The following is a 25,759-nucleotide window of genomic DNA, read 5'->3' as shown; positions in this document are numbered from 1 at the left end:
CAGAACCTGAAGCAGGCTCCAGACTCCCAGCTGTCAGCACAGTGCCCAAGGTGGGGCTTGAACTCACCGCGAGACCATGACCTGAGCTGAAGTTGAACGCTTAACCAACTGAGCCACCCAGGCACCTCCAGACATGCATATTTTTTTTGGAAAATATGCTACCTGAGGCAGTACAGATGAGTAATCATATTGAAGTTCAACATCTTCAATTTGATCTTCTAAAAATTTGTGAAGAGATTGGTGTGCCTGGGTGGCTCAGTCAGTTGAACATCCAGCTCTAGGTTTCGGCTCAGATCATGATCATAGTTCATGAGTTCGAGCCCTACGTCAGGCTCTGTGCTGGGGAGCCTGCTTGGAACTCTCTGCCTCTCCCTCTCTCTCTGTCCTTTCCCTCCTCTCTCTCTCTCTCTCTCTCTCTCTCTCTCTCTCTCAAAATAATAAATAAAAACTTAAATAAAAATGTGTGAAGACATTGATTATATATAGACCTACGTACATACGTGAAGAAGCTTTCTCTAGGCAAAGCTATAAATCAGTAGCTTTGACAAACTTGTATGGGTGTATTCCTCTTTGTTAGTGGTGTAAACAAGGTAAACAGTTTCTTTACAAGGTGTATATTTTTAAAAATTGTAAAATTTACATAATACAAAGTTTACCATTTTAACCATTTTTAAGTGTAGTTCAGTGACATAGGTACATTCATATTGTTGTGCAACCATCACTACTGTCACCTCCAGAACCTTTTTTCAACTTCTAAAACTAAAACTCTATACCCATTAAACAATAACTATCAATTCTCCTCTCCTCCCAGTCCCTGGCAACCACCATTCTACTTTTTGTTTTTATGAATATCACTACTCTACGTACTTCATATTGAGTGGAATCATACACTGTCCTTTTGTGACTGGCTTATATCACCTAGCATGTGATATAACCCTTTCTTTAGGGTTCCTCGGTGTTGTAGCATGTGTCAGAATATCCTTTCTTTTTAAGAGTATTTTGTTGTATGTATATACTAAATTATTTTTTTAATATTTACTTTATGAGAGTGAGAGTGAGCATGTGCGCAGGGGAAGGGCAGAGAAAGAGGGAGAGAATCCCAAGCAGGCTCTGTCCTGTCAGCACAGAGCCCAGTGGGGGGCTAACCATGAGATCATGACCTGAGCTGAAATCAAGAGTTGGACACTTAAGGGGTGCCTGGGCAGCTCAGTTGGTTAAACGTCTGACTTTGGCTCAGATCATGATCTCAACGGTTTGTGGGTTTGAGCCCCATGTCAGGCTCTGTGCTGACAGCTCAGAGCCTGGAGCCTATTTCACATTCTGTGTCTTCCTTTCTCTTCGCCCCTCCCCTGCTCATTCTCTCTCTCAGTGTCTGTCTCTCTCTCTCTCTCTCTCTCTCTCTCTCTCAAAAATAAACATTTAAAAAAGAAAAGAGTTGGACACTTAACCAACTAAGCCACCTAGGCACCCCTACACTAAATTATTTTTAATCCATTCATCCCATCTGTGGGTTTCTTCTGCCTTTTGGCTAATGTGAATAATGCTGCTCTAAACATTGGTGAACAAATATCTAGTCAGATCCTGCTTTCAGTTCTTCTAAATATATATCCAGAAGTAGAATTGCTAGATCATTTGGTAATTGTATTTCTAATTTTTTTTTTTTTGTTTATGAATTGTCACACAGTTTTCCATAGCATCTACACTATTGTACATTCCCACCAGTGGTTCCATTTTCTCCACATCCTTGCTAGCACTTGCTCCTTCCTCCCTCCCTCCCTCCCTCCCTCCCTCCCTTCCCTCCCTTCCTTCCTTCCTTCCTTCCTTCCCCTTTCTAATGAGTATGATGTATCTTTTGGTTTTGACTTGCATTTCCCTGATAATTAGTGATGTGTTGAACAGTGGTTCATATGTTTATTGGCCTTTTGTGTATCTCCCTTTGAGAAATCTCTGTTAAGTCATTTTCTCATTTAAAAAAATATTTTAAATGTTTATTTTTGAGAGAGAGAGGCAGAGAGAGACAGAGGAGCTGAAACAGGCTCTGTGCTTAAACCCACGAACTTTGAGATCACGACCTGAGCCAAAGTTGATCGCTTAACCGACTAAGCCACCCAGGTGCCCCTATATTCTGGATATCCCTTGTCAGATATGTAATTTGCAAATACTTTCTCCAGCCAATTTCTTTTTCTCACTGAATTCTATTCCATTGTATGGCTCCACCACAGTTTACCAGTTGACCTATAGAACGACATCTTGGTTACTTTCAGTTTTTGGCAATAATGAATAAAGCTGTGATAAATAATCCTTGTGCAGATTTTTGTGTAGACATATGCTTTCATTTCAATTGGGTAAATAACTCATAGCACAGTTGCTGGATTGTATGTTAAGTTTTGTAAGAAACTGCCAAACTGTGCTATAAAGTGGCTGTGCCGTTTGCATTCCCACTAGCATGAATGAGACTTCTTGTTGCTCCACATGCTTGTCAGTATTTGGGTGTTGTCAGTTTTTTGGATTTTAGCCATTCTAATAGGTGCATAGTGGCATCTCATTGTTTGAATTCAATTCCCTAATGAAATATGTTGAACAACTTTTCATATGATTATTTGCCATCTATATATCTTCTTTGGTGAGGTATCTATTCAGATCTTTTGCATACTTTAAAACTGGACCATTTTTTTTGTTGAATTTGGAGAGTTCTTTGTATGTTTAATGTTTATTTTTGACAGAGACAGAGCATGAGTGGGGGAGGGGCTGAGAGAGAGGGAGACACAGAATCTGAAGCAGGCTCCAGGGTTTATGCTGTCAGCACAAAGCCTGATGCGGGCCTCAAACCCACAAACTGTGAGATAATGACCTGAGCCAAAGTTGGATGCTCAATCCAATGGAGCCACCCAGGCACCCCTTTGTATGTTTTAGATTCAAATTCTTCATCAGATATGTGTTTTACAAATACTTTCTTCCAGTCTGTGCTTGTCTTTTTATTGTCTTAAAGCATCTTTTGCAGAGCAGAAGCTGTTAATTTTTAAAAAGTCCAACTCATCTATTTTTTCTTTCATGGATTTTGCTTTTAGTGCTGTATCTAAAAACTCAAAAGCAAACCAAGGTGCCTAGAGTTCTATGTTACCTTCTAGAAGCTTGATAGTTTTGCTTCTTCCATTTAGGTCTATGATCCAGTTTCAGTTAATTTTTGTGAACAGTGTAAGGTTAGTGGGTGGATAACTTTTTCTGTATGTGGATATGTTGCAGTTCCACTTAATAGAAAGATTACCTTTTTTCCATTGGATTGTCTTTGCTCCTATCTCAAAGATTGGTTGATTATATTAGAGTAGTCTATTTCTGGGCTACTTATTGGTATGTTCTATTGATCTATTTGCTTATTCTTCTGCCAGTGCCATGCTATCTTGATTAGTGATGTGTGTAATGAATCTGAAATCAGTGTTTAGTCCTCTTACTTTGTTATTCTTTTTCAGTATTATGTGGACTATTTGGGGTCTTTTGTCTTTCTTTTTAAAAAAGGATTTTTTAAAAATGTTTATTTTTGAGAGAGAGAGAGAGCGTGTTTGTGCAGGTGAGCACGAGTGGGGGAGGGCAGAGAGAAAGAGAGGGATACATAGAATCCAAAGCAGGCTTCAGGCTCAGAGCTGTCAGCACAGAGCCTGACATGGGCTCGAACCCACAAGTCATGAGATCATGACCTGAGCCGAAGTCAGATGCTTAACCGACTAAGTCATCCAGGTGTCCTGTGTCTTTTGTCTTGCTTTCCACATGAATTTAGAATTCACTTGCCAATATCCATGAAATAACTTGATGGAATTTTGATTTGTTGTGTTGGATGTGTACATCAAGTTGGGGAGAATTGATGCCTTAACAGTATTGAGTCTTTCTATCCATGAACATGGAATGTACCTTCATTTATTTAGATATGTTGTGATCTTTCATCAGTTTTCTGGTTTTATTCATATAGATCTCATATGTATTTTGTTAGATTTACCCCTAAATATTTATTTTTTGATGCTAATGCAAATGTATTGCATTTTAAATATCAAATTCCAGTTATTCATTGCTAGTTGTATAAGAAGGCAGTTGGTTTTATGTATTAACATATCCCACAAATTGCTATTTAATTACTTTTTAGCTCTAGGTTGTTTTTTGATAATTCTTTGGGATTTTTCTTTACAGACAACGTTGTCCTCTGTAAACTAGGACAGTGTTATATTTTGTATCCCAATATGTATACTTACTATTTCATTTTATTTTCTTATTGCCATTAGCTAAGACTTCCAATCCAGTGTTAAATAGGAGTAGTGAGAGGGGATATCCTGCCTTTTTCCCAGTCTTGGGAATAGTTACCTTTAAGTATGTTAGTTGTAGATTTCATGTATGTGTTCTTTATGAGTTTTAGAAGTTCCCCTCTGTTCCTAGTTTGATGAGAGTTTGTAGTATGCATGGGTGTTGGATTTTGTCAGATTTTTTTTATGTGACAGTATGATCACATGATTTTTCTTTTTTAGCATGTTGATGTACTGGATTACATCAGTTGATTTTCAAATACTGATCCAGTCTTGCATACCTGGAATAAATCCCATTTGGTCATGATATATAAATCTTTTTATACATTGTTGGATTCAGTGTGTGAATATTTTGTTGAGGATTTTTGCATGTGTTCATAAGAGATCATGGTCTATAGTTTTCCTTTTTTTAATGTGTGTGTGTGTGTCTTTCCCCCTTTGTGTTGGTATTAAGATAATGGTGATCTCATAGAATAAGTTAAAACATGTTCCCTTGCTTTTGTTTTCTGGAAAAGGTTGTAGAGAATAGCACTGTCTAGGCCTGGTGTTTGCTTTTTTTTTTTTTTTGGAATGTCATTAATTACTGATTCAATTTCTTTAACAGCTATAGGCCTAGTCAGGTTATGTCTCCTTGTGTGAGTTTTAGTAGTTTGTGTTTTTCAAATAATTAGTTTATTTCATCTAAGTTATTACATTTTTGGGCACAGAGGTATTTATAATATTTTTTATTATCCCTTTATTTTTAATTTTTTTAATGTTTATTTTTTAAATTTTTTATTTTTTTAATTTTTTTTTTTTAACGTTTATTTATTTTTGAAACAGAGACAGAGCATGAATGGGGGAGGGGCAGAGAGAGAGGGAGACACAGAATCTGAAACAGGCTCCAGGCTCTGAGCCATCAGCACAGAGCCTGACTTGGGGCTTGAACTCACGAACCGCGAGATCCTGGCCTGAGCCGAAGTCGGACACTTAACCGACTGAGCCACCCAGGCGTCCCTAATGTTTATTTTTGAGACAGAGAGAGAGAGACAGACAGACACACGGAGCATGAGTGGAGGAGGGGCAGAGAGAAAGGGAGACACAGAATCAGAAGCAGGCCCTAGGCTCTGAGCTATCAGCACAGAGCCTGACATGGGGCTCAACCCATGAACTGTGAGATCATGACCTGAGCCGAAGTTGGACACTTAACCAACTGAGCCATCCAGGCGCCCCAGCTGAGCCACCCAGGCGCCCCTATTTTTTATGGTCTCTTTAATATCTGTGGTGTCAATAGTGATGACACCTCTTTTGTTTTTGATACTGGTAACTTTTGTCTTCTCTCTTTTTTCTTGGTTAGCCTGGCCAGAGACTTATCAGTTCCTCTGATCTTTTTAAAGAACAGGTTTTGGTTTTGTTGATTTTTTTTTTTAACCAACTTCCTGTTTATAATTTCATTGATTTCTGCTGTAATTTTTATTATTTTTTCTTCTGTTTGCCTTAGTTTTATATTGCACTTTTCTAGTTCTTTTTCTTAAAAACTTGGATTATGGAATTTTGACTTTCTTTGTAATGTATGGGTTCAATGTTGTAAGTTTCTAAACACCCTATTTGCTGCATCCCACAGATTTTGAAAAGCTGTATTTTCATTTTCATTTAGTTCAAAATATTTTAAAATTTCTCTGAGACTTCTTTGACCCATAATTTATTTAGAGGTGTATTACTTAATCTCCAAATAATGAGGATTTTCCAGTTTTCTGTTATTGGTTTCTAGTTTAACTCCTTTTTTGACTACTGGCATACATTGTGTGATTTCTCTTTTAAATTTGTTAAGGTGTGTTTTATGGCTCAGAATGTGGCCTATCTTGGTGAATGTTCCATGTGAGCTTAGAAGGATGTGTATGCTGCTGTTGTTGGATGAAGTATTCTGTAAATGTCAATTAAATCCATTTGATTGATGGTGCTCTTCAGTTCAACTGTATCCTTACTGATATTCTGCTGGCTGGCTCTGTCAGTTACTGTTAGAAGAGTGTTGAAGTTTCCAACTACAATAAGGAATTTGTCTGTTTCTCCTTGTAGCTCTTTGGATTTTTGCAGCATATGTTTTGATATGCTCTTAGGCATATATACTTTAAGGAATGTTAATGTCGTCTTAGAAAATTGACCCTTTCTTATGATATAATACCCCTTTTTAATTCCTGATAATTTTTTTAAAGTAATCTCTACACTCCATGTGAGGCTCAACTCATGACCCTGAGATCAAGAGTCTTTACCAATTAAGTCAGCCACATGCCCCTATTCCTGATAATTTTCCTTGTTCTGAAGTCTAGTTTGTCTGAGATTAATATTGCTATTGCAGTAAGATTTGATTACTGTTAGCATGGTATGTCTTTCTCCATGTCTTCAACTTAAGAAATATATTTATTTATTTTGAGACAGCAGGGGAGGGGCAGAAGGTGGGAGGGGGGAGAGAGAGAATCCCAAGAAGACTCCGTCCTGTCAGCACAGAGCCTGACTCAGGGCTTGATCCCATGAACCCTTAGATCATGACCTGAGCCAAAATCAAGAGTTGGATGCTTATCCGATTGAGCCACCCAGGTGCCCTATCCATCTCTTTACTTTTAATCTGTCTGTGTTTCTGTATTTAAAATGGGTTTCCTTTAGGCAACATATAGTTGGTTCTTGGTTTTTTTAATCCACTCTGTCACATTTCCTCTTTTAGTTGGTATATTTATACCATTCCTAAAGTGATTATTGATATAGTTAGTGTTAATATCTACCATGTATATTTTTTCTGCTTTCTTTTTTTTTGAGGGGTGGTTTTTGCCTTGTTTTCTAAGAGTCCTTTATATATTCTAGATATTAGTGTTTTATCTGCTTTGTATGTTGTATTTATTATTTCTGATATTTCCTTTATTTTAGTTCATAGTACCTTCTGTTGTTCTGAAGTTATTTTTCTTTTCAGGGTTTGTAGGTACTGTGCCATATGTATTAGTTAAGAAAACTTTTCCACCCAATATATTTGATTTCAGTAATTTATATCCAAAACTGTGTGTGTGTGTGTGTGTGTGTGTGTGTGTGTGTGTGTGTGTGTGAGAGAGAGAGAGAGAGAGAGAGAGAGAGAGAGAGAGGGAGGGAGGGAGGGAGGGACACGGAGGCAGAATCCATTTGGAATTCTTTGGTAGATGATTTAACTATACAGGATTCAAACATTTTTCTTCCGTGAAAGGCTAGCCAGTTGTTTCAGTAATATTTATTAAATAGTCCATCCTTTAACCACTAATATGAAATTGCACTTTAATTGTATAATAGATTTACAAATCTATATTATCTGTTTTTGTACTCGATCTGTACTGTTTATATGATACATGTCTGTGCCTGTGCTACTACCATATTTTAATTACTGTAGCATATTAGTTGGCAAGGCATATCCTACCTTCTAGTTGTTTTTCAAAACATTCTTAGTTATTTTTGTGAATTGTTTCTTCCCAATGAGAATCATCCAGTAACATAAAAATTCGGTTAGAATTATTATATTTAACTTGTAGATTAATAATTGACATCTTTATGGTGAATTTGCTTCCAGTTATTTACAAGACATTCTAAAGTACAGCAACTAAATTTCTTCCTTTAATGCATTTTAAACCAGTAGAATTACTCTTTATTGGCCAGTATAGCTCAAGGATTTGACCTTCTTAAATGTGAACTTTTCATATATTAATTGTGTTTTGTAATATAATTACTTTTATCACTATGACATCTATGTTTCTTATTCTCTTTATTTTCACCTCATTTATATTTATTTTGATAACCTGTTGTTATAAACTTGGGTATATTTATTTCTTTTTACATTTTCTATCATGCCCTCCAGTTTCTTCATTATCATCCTCCAAAACCTTGCCCACATTCTCCTTTTACTCCTCAGTTTCATTCCAAAGTCTGTTTATGTAAGCATAATTACCCTTATCCTTCTTGCACAAATCTTTCCTTCATCTGTTAGATGACTCTCAAAGGATTAGTTTGAGTTTTTGGCTTGAGTTGTGTCCAGAGGCACAACTGCTATTAGTCTGTGCTCCAAGTTCCACCTGACTTAGAAGAATGGGAAAAAAGATAACTGTAAGCAGGGGAAGGAGATTATTAATTTTTGCTCACCTGACCAGTGGAACACTTTAAGATAATATTAAGTCCTGTAGGTAAAGATTAGAAATTTTGTGATAAATCTGAATTAGAATCGAGGAACTTATTTATGAGTAGATTATAAACTATTTTCACTGTTACTTCACTGAACTTAACCAGAGCATTTGTAGTATCCTTGATTTTCCTTTCACTCCACATGTTTTCCGAGAATATTAAAATGGTCGCTTGACCCTTCATCTTTATTTTTTCCATTAACAGTTAGTTCTTGCTTGCTTCTGTCTAGTGAGTACAATATGATGACAGTTTAAGTTTTCGCTATTGATTCAAGATCTTGAAAGGCTTCAAGATCATTAACTTGAAGGTGATTGACCCAAATGCCAACATGTTTGAAATCTGAGATAATTATTGTGACATGGAAAATGTGTACACATTTTTATTTTAATGTTTCAGTCAGAATTCTTAGTAACATTTTCTTACGATTTAATACTTCTTTATGGAACTAAACACTTTCTGATTTAATGTGAATTTGGATTAATTCAATTTCCAGTAAATTGACAATTAAAAATTGGTTTATTCAGAAGGTTAAGGATTTGATTCCTTAATAATTTCTATAAGATTAAGAATTTAACTTTGTCTAGAAGTTGAACAGATCATTTCTGATCTTTTGAAGTTACTGGTTCAATTTTAATGTTTATAACATCATCTTCAATTATTTGTAGGGATGTTTTCATTCTCTATAGTTGGACACGAACTATCCCAATACTCAGTTGCTTAAAACAAAAACAGTCATTTGTTTTGCTCACAAATCTGCATTTTAGGCAGGGTTTGGCAGGCATGTTTGTCTGTGTTCCATGTGGTGTCTGCTAGGATTCTCAAATTGGGCTAGAGGATCATTCACATAGCTGGCAAAGTGACATTGATTATTGATTTTTCCTGACGTGGATCTCTCTGTGGGCACCTTGGACTTCCTTACAACATGGTGGGTGGGTTCCAAGAGTGAATATCCCAAGAAGCCATGTTCTAAGAGACAGGAAATGAAAACTACTAGTTTTTTAAGGCCTGGGTCTAGAAACACACATATTTTCACTTCTGTATTATATTGATCAAGCAGTCATAGGGTTCAGATTCTAGGAATAGGGAACCTGCAGCTCTTGGTGGGAGGGAGGAGAGTCAAAGAAATTTGGAGTCGTGTTGTCTTTCTTTCGTTGTTCGTTCATTCGTTCGTTCATTTATTTATTTTGAGAGAGAGCTTGTATGTGCACACACGAGCTGGGAAGAGACAGAGGGGGAGAGAGAGAAAACCCCAGGGAGGCTCTGTGCTAACCAACTGGGGCTCTATCCCAAGAGCCATGAGAGCATGACTTTAGCCAAAATCAAGTGTCTGATGCTTAACCCACTGAGCCACTCAGGCACCTCATGGTGCCATGTTTTCAAAGTGCTACAAGGGTTATGGGAATTTTACTATTCTTAGTTGATAAAGTTAATTTGTTTCAAAGGGAGAATAGTGTTAGTACTTTGAATCAGTAATGTTTATTCTTATTTAGATATTTTCCAATGCAACTGGTTTCTTTTTATCTTTTCACCATTAAGGCTTTTTGAAGAGTATATTTTAAAGTAATAAAAACAGTATTTGCAAGATCTATGTGAGGAAAATTACAAAACTCCAACCAAAGAAATCAAAGATCCTAGTAAATATATATGGACAGGAAGACTCAATAATGTTAAGATGCCAGTTCTTCCCAACTTAATTGGTGGATTCAGCACAATCCCTGTCAAAACCTCAGCAAGCTATATTGTGAATATCAAGAAACTGATTCTAAGCTTATATAGAAAGACAAAAGACCTCAAATATTCAGTGTAATAGTGAAGAAGAATAACAAAGTTATAGGTCTGATCCTGACTTTAGTGATCAAGACAGTGTGGAACTGGTGAAGAATAGACCAATAGATCAATGGATAGAATTGGTAACACAAATTTCAACATTTCAACACAAATAGATTACTGATCTTTGAGATAGGAGCAAAGACAATCCAAAGGAAAAAATAATCTTTTTATTAAGTGGAACTGCAACATGTCCACATAATCTACCCACTGACCTTACACCATTCACAAAAATTAACTCAAATGGATCATAGACCTACATGGAAGAAGCATAACTATCAAGCTTCTAGAAGATAACATAAAACTCTAGGTACCTTGGTTTGCTTTTGAGTTTTAAATACAGCACTAAAAGCAAAATCCATTAAAGAAAAAATAGATGAGCTGGACTTTATTAAAATTAATGATCATGACTTGAGCTGAAATCAAGGAGTTGGATGCTTAACTGACTGAGCCACCTGGGTGCCCTTAATTTTTTTCTTACAATATATAGATTTAGTTAAAAGGATTCAGAATGTTTTTATTGTCATGTTATTCTCTTAACGATTTACAGAGTAAATAGATTTTTTTTTTTTTCCGAGAGAGAGAGAGAGAGAGAGAGAGAGAGAGAGAGAGAGAGAGAGAGAGAGAGTTGCATACAGGGGAGGGGCAGATAGAGAGGGAAAGAGAATCCCAGTCAGGCTCCACACCCAGCGGGGCTAGATCTTATGACCATGAGATCATGACCTGAGCTGAAATCCAGTCCTAGCTGTTCCCCCTGCCCCCAGAGTAAATAGATTTTTGAAAGTGCTAATTATACTACTTTAATTTAACAACCAGAACATATATTTTAACTATTTGTATAAAAATATAAAATAATTTCCATTTAGACGTATTTCGTGAATATGTATTTCTGAGCAGGGTATTTAAAGTAATAGCTAATTATTAATTTTGGGAAATAACTGACATTTAAAAATATATGTTCATAAAGCAAAAAAATCTCTATTATCAGTTAATAATCATGCTATTAGTAGGTGGATTTTCTATAAAGCTGTGTATACCATAGCTGTTGAAAGTTGAACATGAAGTTTTGCATCAGGAATTAGTATTTATGTTGTGTCAGAATTATGGTGATTATACTTTATTTGAAAAAGAAAGAACTCAATACTGTATATTCTATTGGTTTTGAAGTTTGAGTCACAATTGTAGGTGCTAACTTTCGAAAAAGAAATCTACATTGGATGGCTTAATATTTTGGAAAAATCTCAAATGTTAACTTGTCACAATCCGTGACAGCTCTGACATTCATTAGTATAAACTACAGTGTGTACATGAAATTAAAAAAACCTGTTTTAGGTAATTTCTTTCAGGTGAGGTTGGGATGATGCTAATATAAAGGAATTAGATTTGGTGCCCATTATATTTCTGAGTTAATATTTCTATTTTAACTATTTAGAATTTCTTCAGTTCTGTGAATGGGATATGGGACTAGACTAATAACTAGTTAACTAATAAACCAAACTGTTAGTTAACATGATCATACCAATCATTTCTATTTAAATTACTTTTGTTTTTAAATTAAAATGAAGAAACTTTTTGTTAACATGATATAATTTTACGGTTACTTTAGGCCATTAAGAATATGATTGAGATTTTTCTTTTTCTTTCTGATGCCATCATTTAAGAATCAGTATTCCAGAAGAGTTGATACAGCTTTGCATTTTTCTTCCTGGTAGTGACAAACCAGCTACTATAGACTCACAGTGTTCAGTACTTGTCATTGACAGCCTTTCTGTGACAGAGAGTCTATAGACTGACATAAAGTGCAGCCTGTTGTGAACTCCTAAGTGAGTCTGCCAGAAACTCAGCAGATAGAACTAATTGGGGAGGAAAGGATTTTTGTGCCTTCTCTTTCTTTCTGTTCTTTTTGTTTTGTAAGATAGATATTGTTAGTAGCTTGTTTATGTAAGATTTTTCTGCCTCTCTTTTCTCATTGCACGGATCATTTTTTAACTTAAAGTCTTGCACTGCAGGTCATTAAGCACTTCCACATGGAGGCTGGCACAGGACCCAGCTCGAGACGCACAGCTCATAACAGTTGATGAAAAATTGGTAAGAATTTTCTACTGTACACGGCTGTGATTCTGCCTTCAGGGTTATTTTTGTATAACAGCTTTTCAGTATCGTGTTCTGGGTTCTTCTAGGAAAATGATTTGAATTTAAATTTCTAGATTGTGTGTAAATTTTAAGAAGAAATTTTCATCACAAAAAGATAAAGACAATTTGTGTTAAGTGTAATACACAAATATTAAGTCATATAAAGATATTAAGAGGTTAAAATGGCAAAAGGCTTCATTTTTGTGGTGTTTATAAGTAGCAATCAGAACATTTTAATTTAACAAATACAAATTGAGTATACATATGAATGAATATGTAATTTTTATTTTCTCAGCTACACTCCTGTTTAAATTGTAAGACACCAGGTGGTACCTAAAATTAAGTATATTGGGTTTTTATGGGACCAGTTATTGTATTGTTATTATATGTATATATGTACACACAAATTGCATTTCTGCATTATGCATGAGAGGTTACAACTAGCAACAAATAATACTCTGTTAATCAGTAGCAGATAGAATTTTGGTAACTGTCACTTGTAAAATTTTTCAATGTGTGCTGTTACTTTAGATACAACTTCTTGTTTATACCTATATTGTAAAATAGCATACATTTTGTAAAGTCTCTAATACTTATAAAAATGTGTAATAGTGTAAGCATACTTCTCATTTTTTATCTGGTTTACCATTATCAAATGTGTGGGTATCTTTCTTAACTACTTTTCCTCCAATTGTACATTCTTTTATCACTCAGTAAGCAAAATTTAATTTTTCATTTTTTTAAATGTTTATTTTGAGAGAGAGAGAGAGAGAGCATGCACCTGAGCAGAGTAAGGGCAGAGAGAGAGAGAGAGTCCCAGGCAGGTTCCATGATCAGTGCGGAGTCCAACTTAGGGCTTGATCTCATGATTGTGAGACCATGACCTGAGCTGCTTAACAGACTGAGCCACCCAGGCACCCCAGCATAATTTATTTTATTTTTTTATTTTTTTAATTTTTTTAACGTTTATTTATTTTTGAGACATAGAGAGAGCATGAACGGGGGAGGGTCAGAGAGAGAGGGAGACACAGAATCTGAAACAGGCTCCAGGCTCTGAGCAGTCAGCACAGAGCCCGACGCGGGGCTCGAACTCAGGGACCGCGAGATCATGACCTGAGCCGAAGTCGGCCACCTAACCGACTGAGCCACCCAGGTGCCCCAGCATAATTTAAATAATAGGTCACACTTAAAAATGATCTAAACACCATTTATACCATTAGAGATATTAACAGATACATAAACAAATGAGTTAACAGACAAGGGACAGATAGTTTGGAAAACTCACATGTCAGGCTTAAGGCTGGTTGGTTTTATCTTTAAACTGTCTCTATCTGCTTGCTCACATTGCCTTCATCTTGGTCTAGGCCAGCATCATCTTTCACTTAGATTGCTACAGTAGTTTTTAAATTGATCTCTATAGATATTTCAATCTTCCTTTAATTCATTTTCCAAAGGATAATCAGAACAGACTTTTTTAACTGCTGTTTTTGTCACTTCTTGTGTGTAAAATCCATTGGTTTTCTTACTGACCTAGAAGTTAACATTAAAATCCTTACATGGTTCTTGAGGTCTTGCATGATTTAAGACCTGCCTTCCTCTCGAGGTTTATCTTGTAACACTGTCTTTTATACTCTGTGCTCTAGCCACACCAAGCCTGGAACTTGTTTTCCTGTTTTGGGGCATTCACATTCCAGTTCATTCTGCCTAGAGGCTGTTCACCAATCCCTTAGTTCTTCAACCAGGGGCCATCTACTTATTCTTCAAATAGTAGTCGAACACCACTTGCTTAGTCAAGTATAAAAGAAGCGAGAGAGGTATGTGTGAGAGGAGGATGAATTACCCATGTCATGGGTTCATTAATTAACGACAGTACTGCTTGAATTTTTCCAATGACTATCTTCTAAGCACCAAGAGACTGGCTTCTTGTTCTAATATTATGGGGTTTACTCTCTATAATAAATTTTCAAATTTTATAGAGTTTATTAGTAATGCTTCTGAGTTCTCTTCTTTCTGGTTGGAAGAATGAGTGAGGTAGCAATCTGTTGTTCTAAACAAGATGCTATGAATCCTACCAGAGAGGTTTACAGACCGCTTTGAGTTTTGCATTTTTTATCTCATATCAGTTGCATACTTTCAATGAATCTTCTTGCCCTGTGTAGATTTTTCTCAGCTTTGTTATGTCTTGAAGTGCATTAGCGAAAATGTCAGTATGGTATTCCAGCTGAAATCAATTCAAGTCTTACACATAAATTATTCATAGCTATTGAAGTAATATTTGAACAGATAATTCAAACCTATAGGTAATTTTCAAACCTGAGGTTTAGCCATTGATTTAGGTTTATATTAAAATGCTGTATTAAATACTCAAATAGGTAACATAACGCTGATAGGGGTTTCAGTCTTCTTGTTCCTACACATTACTAGATGTTTCAGCTGATAGAGTAATGACATGACCACTGACTGAAGGGTACTTCCAGAAATATTGAGCAATTGGACTTGATTATATATGCATTTTGAATAAGAATGATTCATTGCAAGACCCACAGTACATGCCTGAAACTATGGATAATACCATATATGCTGTATATGCTATGTTTTTCCTATACATACATACCTATGATAAAGTTTAACTTAGAAATTAGGCACAGTAAGAAATTAACAACAACAATAATAAAATAGAACAATTGTAACAATATACTAATAAAAGTTATGTGAATGTGGTCTCTCTCTCTTGTGATGATGTGAGATGACAAGATGCTTACGTGGTGAGATGAAGTCAGGTGAATGATACAGGCTTTGTGATGTAGCATTTGGCTAACATTGACCTTTAGATATGTTAGAAGGACAATCACTAGCTTTCTTCTTCTTCTTTCTTCTTCTTTTATGTTAGTACAAGCAGGGGAGGGGCAGAGAGAGGGGGAGAGAGAGAATCCCAAGCAGGATCCATGCTGTCAGCACAGGGTCGCATGCAGGTCTCAATCTCAGGAACTGTGAATCATGACCTCAGCCGAAACCGAGTCAGATGCTTAACTCACTGAGCCACCCAGGTGCCCTGAGAATCACTAGCTTTCGGACTGTGGTTGACTGTAGGTAACTGAAACTGCAGAAAGCAAAACTGTAGATAGGGTGGTGTGGGGGTGGGGTATCTTCTGTATATTAACATTAATGATAAGAATATTTCAAAAATGTTAAGTAAATATAAGTATTTTAGAAGGAGATGTGGAAGCAGCATTTTAACATGATATGTAATGTAAACCAATTTATTAGCTAAGTATACCATCTTCATTAACTGCTCAACACAAGATTACTGTTATATTTGTACCCGAAATTGTATGAAAGCTAAAATCTTAATGTAAGGTAAGCTAATTGGCCATTATCATGATTTCTATTGGATATTCTTATATAATGTATTAAAATTAATACAGGTGATAACCTATTATAGCCGAGGGCTTTAGCATATGGACTAAGCTTAGTTGAGGATAAATTTTTGTGGTTATTGTAAAATGGATCCTAGGAATTTAAAACCAGAGGATAACTTTATTTTTTTTTTTTAATTTTTTTTTAACGTGTATTGATTTTTGAGACAGAGAGAGACAGAGCATGAATGGGGGAGGGTCAGAGAGAGGGAGACACAGAATCCGAAACAGGCTCCAGGCTCCGAGCTGTCAGCACAGAGCCGGACGTGGGACTCAAACTCATAGACCGCGAGATCATGACCTGAGCCGAAGTCAGCCGCTTAACCGACTGAGCCACCCAGGCGCCCCAAACCAGAGGATAACTTTAAATGTTACCTAGTTTTATTACTGAATCCAATTATTTCTCGTTTGAAAGATTGTTCAACCTTTTATTCAAGATAAATTGTATGGGGAAATCCAGTAAGTAATTAACTAGATAAAAGCTGAACTGTTGGAGGGTAAGGGTTGGGAACATGAAGGAAGACTTGTAAACTTTCCCCAAGACTGCCTTCTTGGGTAACTTCATAGAGTGAGAATTGGAAAGATAATTTAATCTTCTGTCCTTTTTATTAGACCAAACAACTTGTTCTCAAACTTCTGTTTTAAAAATTTCCAGTTAACTGGTTCTCATTTCTTTTGAGGTTACTCTTTATATTACTCATCAGCCATAATTATTAGAAAGCGATTTATTACTGAGAAAAAATAGTCTTTACAACAAATGAAGATGGAACAATTGTATACCCAAATGCAAAACAAAACAAAAACCTTCATCTATACTGTGTACCATATGCAAAAAGTAACTCAGACTTCTGAATGTAAACTCATAGTTCTAAATGTAAAACTAGAAATTTTAAAACTTCTAGAAAACAATGTAGGAGAAGCTCTCTATAACTTTGTGTTAGGCGTATATTTTATAGATACAAACTAAATCCATTTTTAAAAAAATTATGAAGTTGTGTTTCCTTACAATTAGAAATTTCTGCTCTTTGAAAGACATTGTTAAGAGACAGAAAAGACAAGGCACAGACTAGGAGAAAATATTTACAAAACATACCTGATAGAGGAGTTGTATCCAGACACTAAACAACACTTACAACTACAGGATCTCATGGTTGGTGAGTTTGAGCCCTGTGTCAGGCTCCGTGCGGAACGAGCAGAGCCTGCTTGGGATTCTCTGTCTCCCTTTCTCTCTGCTTCTGTCTCTCTCTCTCTAAGATAAATAAATAAACAAAACATTAAAAAAAAAAAAAAAACTACAGTGAGATACCACTATACCGTGATATACACCATACAGTATACATTGAATGGCTTAAAAAAATTGCCATACCAAGTGCTAGCAAGGATGCAGAGCTACTGGAACTCGCATGCAGTGCTGGTGGGAATGCAAAATGGTACAGCCGTTTTGGAAAACAGTGTGGTAGTTTCTTACAAAGTTAAATATATACTTATCATATAACCCAGCAGTCCCACTTCTCAGTGTTTACTCAAGTGAAATGAAATCTTACGTTCATATAAAATCCTTCATGCAAATGTTTTTAATAGCTTTATTTATAATTCCAACAACTAGAAACACCCCAACTATACTTCAGTATACCTATACAATAGACTTTTCCTCACCAGTTAGTAGCAAATGTGGGTGAATCTCTAGTGCATTATGTTAAGTAAAAGGAGCCAGACTCACAGGCTGCCTACTGTGTGATTCCATTTATTTGACATGCTAGAACAGGCAAAACTCTAGGGACAAAAAATTGATCATTGGTTGTCAAGGTTGGGTGTTGGAGGAGGAATACACTAAAAAGGGCATTAGGAAATTTGAATGGGGTGATGGAACTATTCTATATGTTGATTATGGTGTTCTTTTTAAAAAATCCTTATTTATATTGATTTGTTTAAAAAAACCCATGTAACCGAACACTTTAAAGGATTAATTTTATTGTTTATAAATTGTATCTCAGTTTTTAAAACAAATATTTATTTATTTATTTATTTATTTATTTTTAATTTTTTTTTTTTCAACGTTTATTTATTTTTGGGACAGAGAGAGACAGAGCATGAACGGGGGAGGGACAGAGAGAGAGGGAGACACAGAATCGGAAACAGGCTCCAGGCTCCGAGCCATCAGCCCAGAGCCTGACGCGGGGCTCGAACTCACGGACCATGAGATCGTGACCTGGCTGAAGTCGGACGCTTAACCGACTGCGCCACCCAGGCGCCCCAACAAATATTTATTTTTGAGTAGAGAGAGAGAGAGCACACTTGTGCTCACAAGCGGGGGAGGGGCAGAGAGAGGGGGAAACACAAACTGAAGCAGGCTCCAGGCTCTGAGCTGGCAGCACAGAGCCCGACGTGGGGCTCAGACTCATGAACTGTGAGATGGTGACCTGAGCCGAAGTTGGACGTTTAACCGACTGAGCCACCCAGGTGCCCCATCTCAGTTTTTTAAAACGGAGAAAGAGTGTTTCTTGATTTGGTGCTAATATACTTCTTTCTAACTAATATCCATTGGTTCAAGGTCTGCCCTATTATATAGGACATGCCATTTTTTTTACATGACAGCCTTCTGTATACATGAAAACAGCTCTGGCCATCCTAAATCTGTGGTTCTGAAAGAGTGGTCTGGGCAAGGTGGGGATGGGGAGTAGCCCAAGACCCTTAAGAGTCCACAAATCAAACTATTTTTGTAACTATACAAAGATTATATTTTCCCTTTTCACTGTGTTGACACTGACACTTAAGATACAGAAGTAGTTGTGTTACATCTGTGGTACTAGTCATTTTATTCACTTTCTTGCATTCGAGATTAAAAAAAAAACAACTAGTTTGACTTAATGTCCTTGATTAATCAGCAAAAATTTTTAATTAAAAAATTTCAATGCTGCAAATGCAGCTTTTTTTTCTTTTACATACACATCTTTTTATGTTCCATGTAACAAAACAAGTCGTACGCATAAAACACTTCTGCTGTATACCTAAGTTGTCTCGAGGCAAAGCACCTGTATGGTTGAGTTGCTTTTGCAAACTGAACCTAGCCACTTTTTTCATGGAACACCTTTTAAGTAAAAAAACAGCAACAGATGACAGATGAACTATGGTTTTTTAGTCTTCCGTACATGGCAGACATTTTCTCAAAAGCTAACTTCAACAAAGTGTTGCCCATGATAAACTTCAAGCTTTCAAATGAAAATTAGAATTTTTGTAGAACTTGATTCTGCCACTGATCTGATTGAGCTTGACATCTTTCCATTGCTTAAAGAGTGTTCTAATAGGATTGGTGGTAGTGTTAATGAATGTGATTTTTAAAATATTGTGTAATGAAATATGCTAACATTTGGAAGATCTGCATACTTCTATGAAATAGTATTTTCCATATGGCCAGTGTATGATTTTATAAAATCATGCGTGGGTAAAAGTTTCATGTAAAGTGCAGGAAAGAATAATGAATTTAATGTAACTAAGTGAAAAAATATTAAAGCTATTAAAATATTGCTCGCTTTTCTAATTACATATTTGAGGATAAATTTTCTTCATTTATTGAAACCAAGACAACTTAGCACAACTGTTTGAATTAGGAGCAGATGTTAGAATTTAGCTGTCTTTTATTAAGCTGGATATTAGATATTTTAAAAAATGCAAATCATTGCAACTCTTAGTTTTTGAAAAGGTAGTTATTTTTCATTATAATTATAATGTTATTTATGTAAGTATGTATTCAGTTTATTTTATTTATTTATTAAAAAAAAATTTTTTTTAAACGTTTATTTATTTTTGAGACAGAGAGAGACACAGCATGAACGGGGGAGGGTCAGAGAGAGAGGGAGACACAGAATCTGAAACAGGCTTCAGGCTCTGAGCAGTCAGCACAGAGCCCGACGCGGGGCTTGAACTCACGGACCGCGAGATCATGACCTGAGCCGAAGTCAGACGCATAACCGACTGAGCCACCCAGGCGCCCCTGTATTCAGTTTATTTTAAATTAAGTATATATTTTTCTCCATTTTATTTATTTATTTTTTTAATGTTTTATTTATTTTTGAGACAGGGAGAGACAGAGCATGAACAGGGGAGGGTCAGAGAGAGGGAGACACAGAATCTGAAACAGGCTCCAGGCTCTGAGCTGTCAGCACAGAGCCCGACACGGGGCTCGAACTCACGGACCGCGAGATCATGACCCGAGCCGAAGTTGGCCGCTTAACCGACTGAGCCACCCAGGCGCCCCTATTTTTCTCCATTTTAATTAAAAAACATTTTTTTTTAATGTTTATTCATTTTTGAGAGAGACAACACAGAGCATGAGCAGAGGAGGGTCAGAGAGAGAGGGACACACAGAATCTGAAGCAGGCACTAGGCTTCGAGCTGTCAGCCCAGAGCCCATTGCTGGGCTCGAACTCACAAACAGAGAGATCAGACGTGAGCCAACTGAGCCGACCTCCGATGCCCAACCGACTGAGCCACCCAGGCGCCCCTCCATTTTAATTTTTTTTTATGGTGAATATCTAGATACATTTCACATAAGTGAGACCTTGTTGGGGTCTCAGTAATTTTAAATATATAAAGGAGTCCTGAGACCGAAATAATCATATCTTAAGTCTTTTCTGGGTTAAACATCCTGAGGGCTTTGATTCCTTTCACATGAGTTCCAGTTAATTCATCATCTTGATTACTTTCCAGTTTGACCGAATCCCTTTTAAATGTTGCTGCCAAGATTTCTTATGATACTCCAGATGTATGGTGCAAGGTATGGCAGGGATTATCCCTATTCCTTTTAGTCTTAGCAGTTCTAGTAAGGAAACTCAAAATTTAGGTTCTCATACTTCTTCCTTAATGTGGATTTCATGGAGAACTAAAACTCAGATCCTTTTTTATTTGTACTGTTATCAAGTCATATTTCTTTCATCTTAAATATATGCTGTTTTTATTTTCAACTAATATTCTTAGATGAGCTCAAACAGCATGTTCCCAAGTGAAGCTTAATTTTTTTCTTTCTTCTTTTTTTTGCTATCACATCTGCCAGGCAGAATTTAATAAAGTGTTTTATTCTGGGCATCAATTGTATATTGATAACATGTTTCCTATTTTTTTTTAAGACATAGAAAGTAGAGGGGAAAGTGGCATTTTCTAATGTAAAGAATGTATTCAGTAATTTTACAACTACACAGTGTTGCCATCGTTAGAGACAAATCTTCAGAGGATGAAGTTGTAATTCCTGGATTACCGTTAATAATAAATTTTATACCAGGGCACATGGTAAGTTTCTAATTGGTCAATCTTAAGAATGTCTTTCTTGTTCGTTGTGTATAAACTGTTATCTTTTTCATTTACTAATAAATGAATTAGTAAAAATTTAAATATAAGAAGAGTAGATGACAGCATTTAAAAATAATCTTGTCAATTTATGTAGAAGCACACTGTTAAAAAAAAAAAGCCTCTTTCTGGGTTGCAACATTATTATTTCCAAATATGAGATACTTCCTACAAATAATAAGGAAAGCTTGCACATGGTTGTTTGACCCTTCGTTTTTGTTGCAGGAGTTGCTGTGCCATGGAGGTTGGGGGAGAATGCCTTTGCCTTTGTGCTTTATTAAGAGAGTGACTTTTTGTGTTTTATGCCACCTCACCTCCCATCTCCTTTCAGTACATTTGATGAAAACCCAAGTCCCATCAACGTGCTGTCTTTCTGTATTTACTTGGAGTATAAAAAAGAAGTTAAATTTTCAGTACTCTTTAAAGATTTTGAGGAGGTGCTCCCTCACAAAATAACCAAAGCATACATTAAGCCTTCATAGGTGTATTTTTTATTTATTATTTTTATTACTTTTCTTACCTCTTTTAATTTTTTCCCCAGATAATTCTGATTTTTTTATTTTTTTTAATTTACATCCAAGTTACTTAGCATATAGTGCAACAGTGGTTTCAAGGGTAGATACCTTAATGCTCCTTACCCATTTATAGCCCATCCCCCCTCCCACCACCCCTCCAGCAGCCCTCTGTTTGTTCTCCATATTTAAGAGTCTCTTATGTTTTGTCCCCGTCCCTGTTTTTATATTATTTTTGCTTCCCTTCCCTTGTGTTCATCTGTTCTGTGTCTTAAAGTCCTCATATGAGTGAAGTCATATGATATTTGTTTTTCTCTGACTAATTTCACTTAACATAATACCCTCTAGTTCCATCCACGTAGTTGCAAATGGCAAGATTTCATTCTTTTTGATTGCCGAGTATTACCTCTTTTAAATACTAATTCCTGGTTGTCAGAATTGTATTAACTACCTACTTCTATAGCTAAAATTATAATACAGAAAGAAAATACTTTCATAATATGTAAGAATTATTTCAATTTATTAATAGAAGTGAAATGAGCTTTAATAGCTTGTACATCAGTATATTCTGTAAAATTATGTTGGCTTCCATCTTTCCTTCAGTTTTCATTTCTTTATTCAATAAATAAATACTTATTGGGCACTTAGTGTGCCAGGCACATGTATAAATTTGAGTGGCTTGTTTTCTTTTAGATGCTTATTTTGGTTAAAACCTATTAAGCACCACCTTTTTTAAATCTTACAAAGGTATTATGGTTAGTTATACATGCATCCTCAACACAAATGCATATGAAAAAGGAAACTTTATTTAGCAGTCTATAATACAGCCTCAAATCGGTGGGGTGAGGAGGATGGCTGTCATTTCTAAGCTTTTACTTGAGAAATTACAATACACACTATTAATGTAAAATCCTAATGTTTTAGAAATTTTAAGTAGTCTGTATTTATATCTTTAAAAATAACACGTGCATGTAAAGTAGAGTCACTGTTTGAATGTTACCAGTTTGTTGTTTTACTACTTGACGGTTTCTTCCAAAGAGCAATAACACAGCAGTTAAAGCTTTGTTACTTGCTGATATTTGCAATATGTAATTGCTATTTGATTAAGCACATGGTATTAGCAGCACACTCAATCAACTGCATGATAATATTGCGGTTTTAGAATGTCTGCAAGCAGCAACAAGCTATTTAGTAGAATTTTTTGTCACTTTAATAGGTTTGAAATTTTTTCGTTGCTTGAACTCGCTCTAAGAAATTTGTAAAAATGAGTGATTTTTCAAGGCTTCAGAAATAAAACAATTATGTTTGCTACACAAGTATTTGTTTTATGTTGTTTTCACCTCCTGATGTACTAACAGTTTATAGATGAAAACTTCTTATAAGTCTACAAACTTGAAATAAAAATGAGTCATTAAGAGGTGACCTGCACAAAAAGATAAACCTAAGTTAAAGGCTTACATTTGCTTTGACTGCTTGCTTTTTTCGTAGGGGTGGGGGAGGTCAGTTTTCTTTTGGTGAGATTACTTCTGGTGCATGGCAGCGCTATCTCTGCTAGATTATTGGAAGGACTAGTGTCTGCAATTGGGGTTATACAGCCTTCTAGCATCTCAAGTGTCTGTTTTGTCTGGACTTTCCTCACGCAGCATTCTTGTGCAAAAATTTCAAGGCTTTAGTCTGAAGCACTGGGTCAAAGGATATGTCTCTTTGAAGGGTAGACAGGAGTTTTTTATGTTTTATTCACTAAGTAGTATTTCATTTTACATCAAAGAATAGCAGCCTTTGAGACCCTTCCATGGTGGCAGTTTAGCATGTGAGGTTTTTTTTCTTTAAGACTTTCACTAAATATGGAGTAATGTTTCTTCATGTTTTTTAGTCTACAGATGCTTATTTATGTTTTTGTATTTAGATGAGACTATTAAAATAAAAAGAGAAAAGCACTGACTAAATATATATGTTAGTTTGCAATATAGTTTCATGTTTTAAAAACAACTATAGTGTTTTTTTTTTTTTACAATGTACTTCTTTCTGTGGTTTCACACTATCCATGAGCTACTGAAAAAGATTGGTGAATAGCCTTTAAAATTGTAGCAATATTATTGCTTAGAATTCTAAAGAAGTAATGACTAATGATTTTGGAAGTGTAAATTTTATAACGAAATAGCCATTCTTTAGTTTGCCTTTTTTCAAATACTGTGTGTGTGTGTGTGTGTGTGTGTGTGTGTGTGTGTGTGTGTCAGAGAGAGAGAGAGAGAGAGAAGAAAGGGAGGGGAAAAGATACTAATTTTGAAAAATATGAAAAACTCAAGTAATGAAAAATGTTAAGATTTGGTATGGCTTAGAAGTAAATGTTGTTCCTACACTTTTGGGATAGGTTAATCAGTGAATGCACTTTGTACCAAGAATATTAATCACGTAAATGATTGCTTAAATGTTTAGAAGGCTATTAAACCGCATTTAGTGTTCTTATTGCATGACATATATACCTTAGTATGTGGACTAATATTAAAATGGCTTAGTTTTATGTTGACAGATAAAACATGCTCTTAAATTACTGGAAATTTAAATAGAATACATTGATCATTTAAAATAAAAATATTTCTACTCATTAATAATATCATTAATTTTAAAACAACTTCAGTTAACTCTTACATTTAATATTGAATATTGATTAAAACAAGTCAGATCATTTATATGGTTATTTTAATAAAATTGTATTAAGTACAGAACTTTGTTGTCTAAAATATACTGCCAATTAAAATAAGTTACTTTCAGATATTATATTATCAAGCTATATGAAACTTGTACTTATTAAGTACTTACAGAGGAAATGGATGTTAATAGTAGTTTTTATATGCAGACAGGAACCATTTAAATTTAAAATAGAGAATGATCTTTCTATATTAAAATTGTTTAAGGAACAAAAGATCTTTCCTCTACAGTATTCAGCCATCTCTATTATCTGTGATTCTTCAGCAATTAAAGCTGATTTATTTTCCTCTTTGTTCCTACTTGGAATACTTGAACAATGCTGGAGAATTGAAATGACTGGAATGTTTTATCTTTCAAAAGCTTTAAAGTTCTATGTACCAATTAGCAAAATACAGTAAAGGTTTAAACTGTTAATAGCCACAACATCTTTAATGCATAGATCTGTAGTATGCTAGCGCTGTATAACAGTTCTCCATTGTATGTCTCTTTTAAGGAGAGTAACTGTGTCAGTTCTTTTCTTGCTTTACTACCTGCTGTGTATGGAAATTTTGTGTGGTACTTGACACTTGCTTTCACGAATTTAAAATTCTTGCATGTTATTATGTAGGAGCTCTGGCTCTCAATAAAGTAGAATTGATAATATTTTATTTGTTTGGATTTTAATTAAGATTTTTGGGGTCATATTTTAGAGATTATATAATTTATATGCGAAAATTACCTATTTTTCTTTAATGAATTAAAGGTGCATAAGCTGTATGTTATCTCCTTGGAAATTGCTTGTCTAATTTTATTCCTTTGAATATAATTGAAAAGAATCATCAGTGTTTATATCAGAATATGTAGATATATGATGTTTTATATCCTGTGTTTGAATATAGGCGGGTTGCTTGGTGGTTGTTTCTTTGGTAGTAGAAAGAGTATTTTGTTTTTTAGTTACTGTTTTTTTAATTGGCCTACCTACCAGATAATTTCAAAACTTAAGAATTCATCCAGATATCTGCTTTAAACTTGTTAAAGCCTCATGTTCATCATCTTACAGTAAGTTCTTAAAGAAGGCAGGGGTGAGAGGAAGTGAAAAAAATAGGAGTAATATCTTTTGGTGACACTTTTTTTTTTTTTCCTCTTTAAATCATGTATTTCGAGAAACAGAATTAGAGCAAAGGGAAGGAGAATGCAGACCTCAGAATTTGAGACTAGCAAACTTTGATTCTGTTTCTGTGTTCAGGCTTTCTAATTTTATATGACTTAGTCTGTACTAATTCTAACTCTTCAAAATACCACTTGCAAGCTTGCAAATATCATTCATGTTTTATGAGATGAGGACATTTAAAAAAGGGTAGTGATATGGAACCCTTAACTGTATGTAGTG

The 25,759-nt window shown here is 35.4% G+C and overlaps 1 protein-coding gene across 2 annotated transcripts in view; it reads left to right on the top strand.

The window, feature by feature from the left end:
- The window catches only part of NDUFS4 (NADH:ubiquinone oxidoreductase subunit S4), a 112,450-nt gene that overhangs the window by 27,457 nt on the left and 59,234 nt on the right, over nucleotides 1–25,759 (top strand). For both annotated transcript variants that reach the window (XM_042950070.1, XM_042950080.1), the window contains exon 2: nucleotides 12,290–12,368. In XM_042950070.1, the coding sequence (XP_042806004.1) occupies nucleotides 12,290–12,368 (79 nt within the window). The remainder of the gene's footprint in view (nucleotides 1–12,289; nucleotides 12,369–25,759) is intronic.

The sequence above is a fragment of the Panthera leo genome, chromosome A1 (assembly GCF_018350215.1).
Source record: "Panthera leo isolate Ple1 chromosome A1, P.leo_Ple1_pat1.1, whole genome shotgun sequence".
Taxonomy (NCBI): Eukaryota; Metazoa; Chordata; class Mammalia; order Carnivora; family Felidae; genus Panthera; species Panthera leo.
Note: the sequence above shows the minus strand (reverse complement) of the source record. Positions and strands in the feature narration are given on the sequence as shown.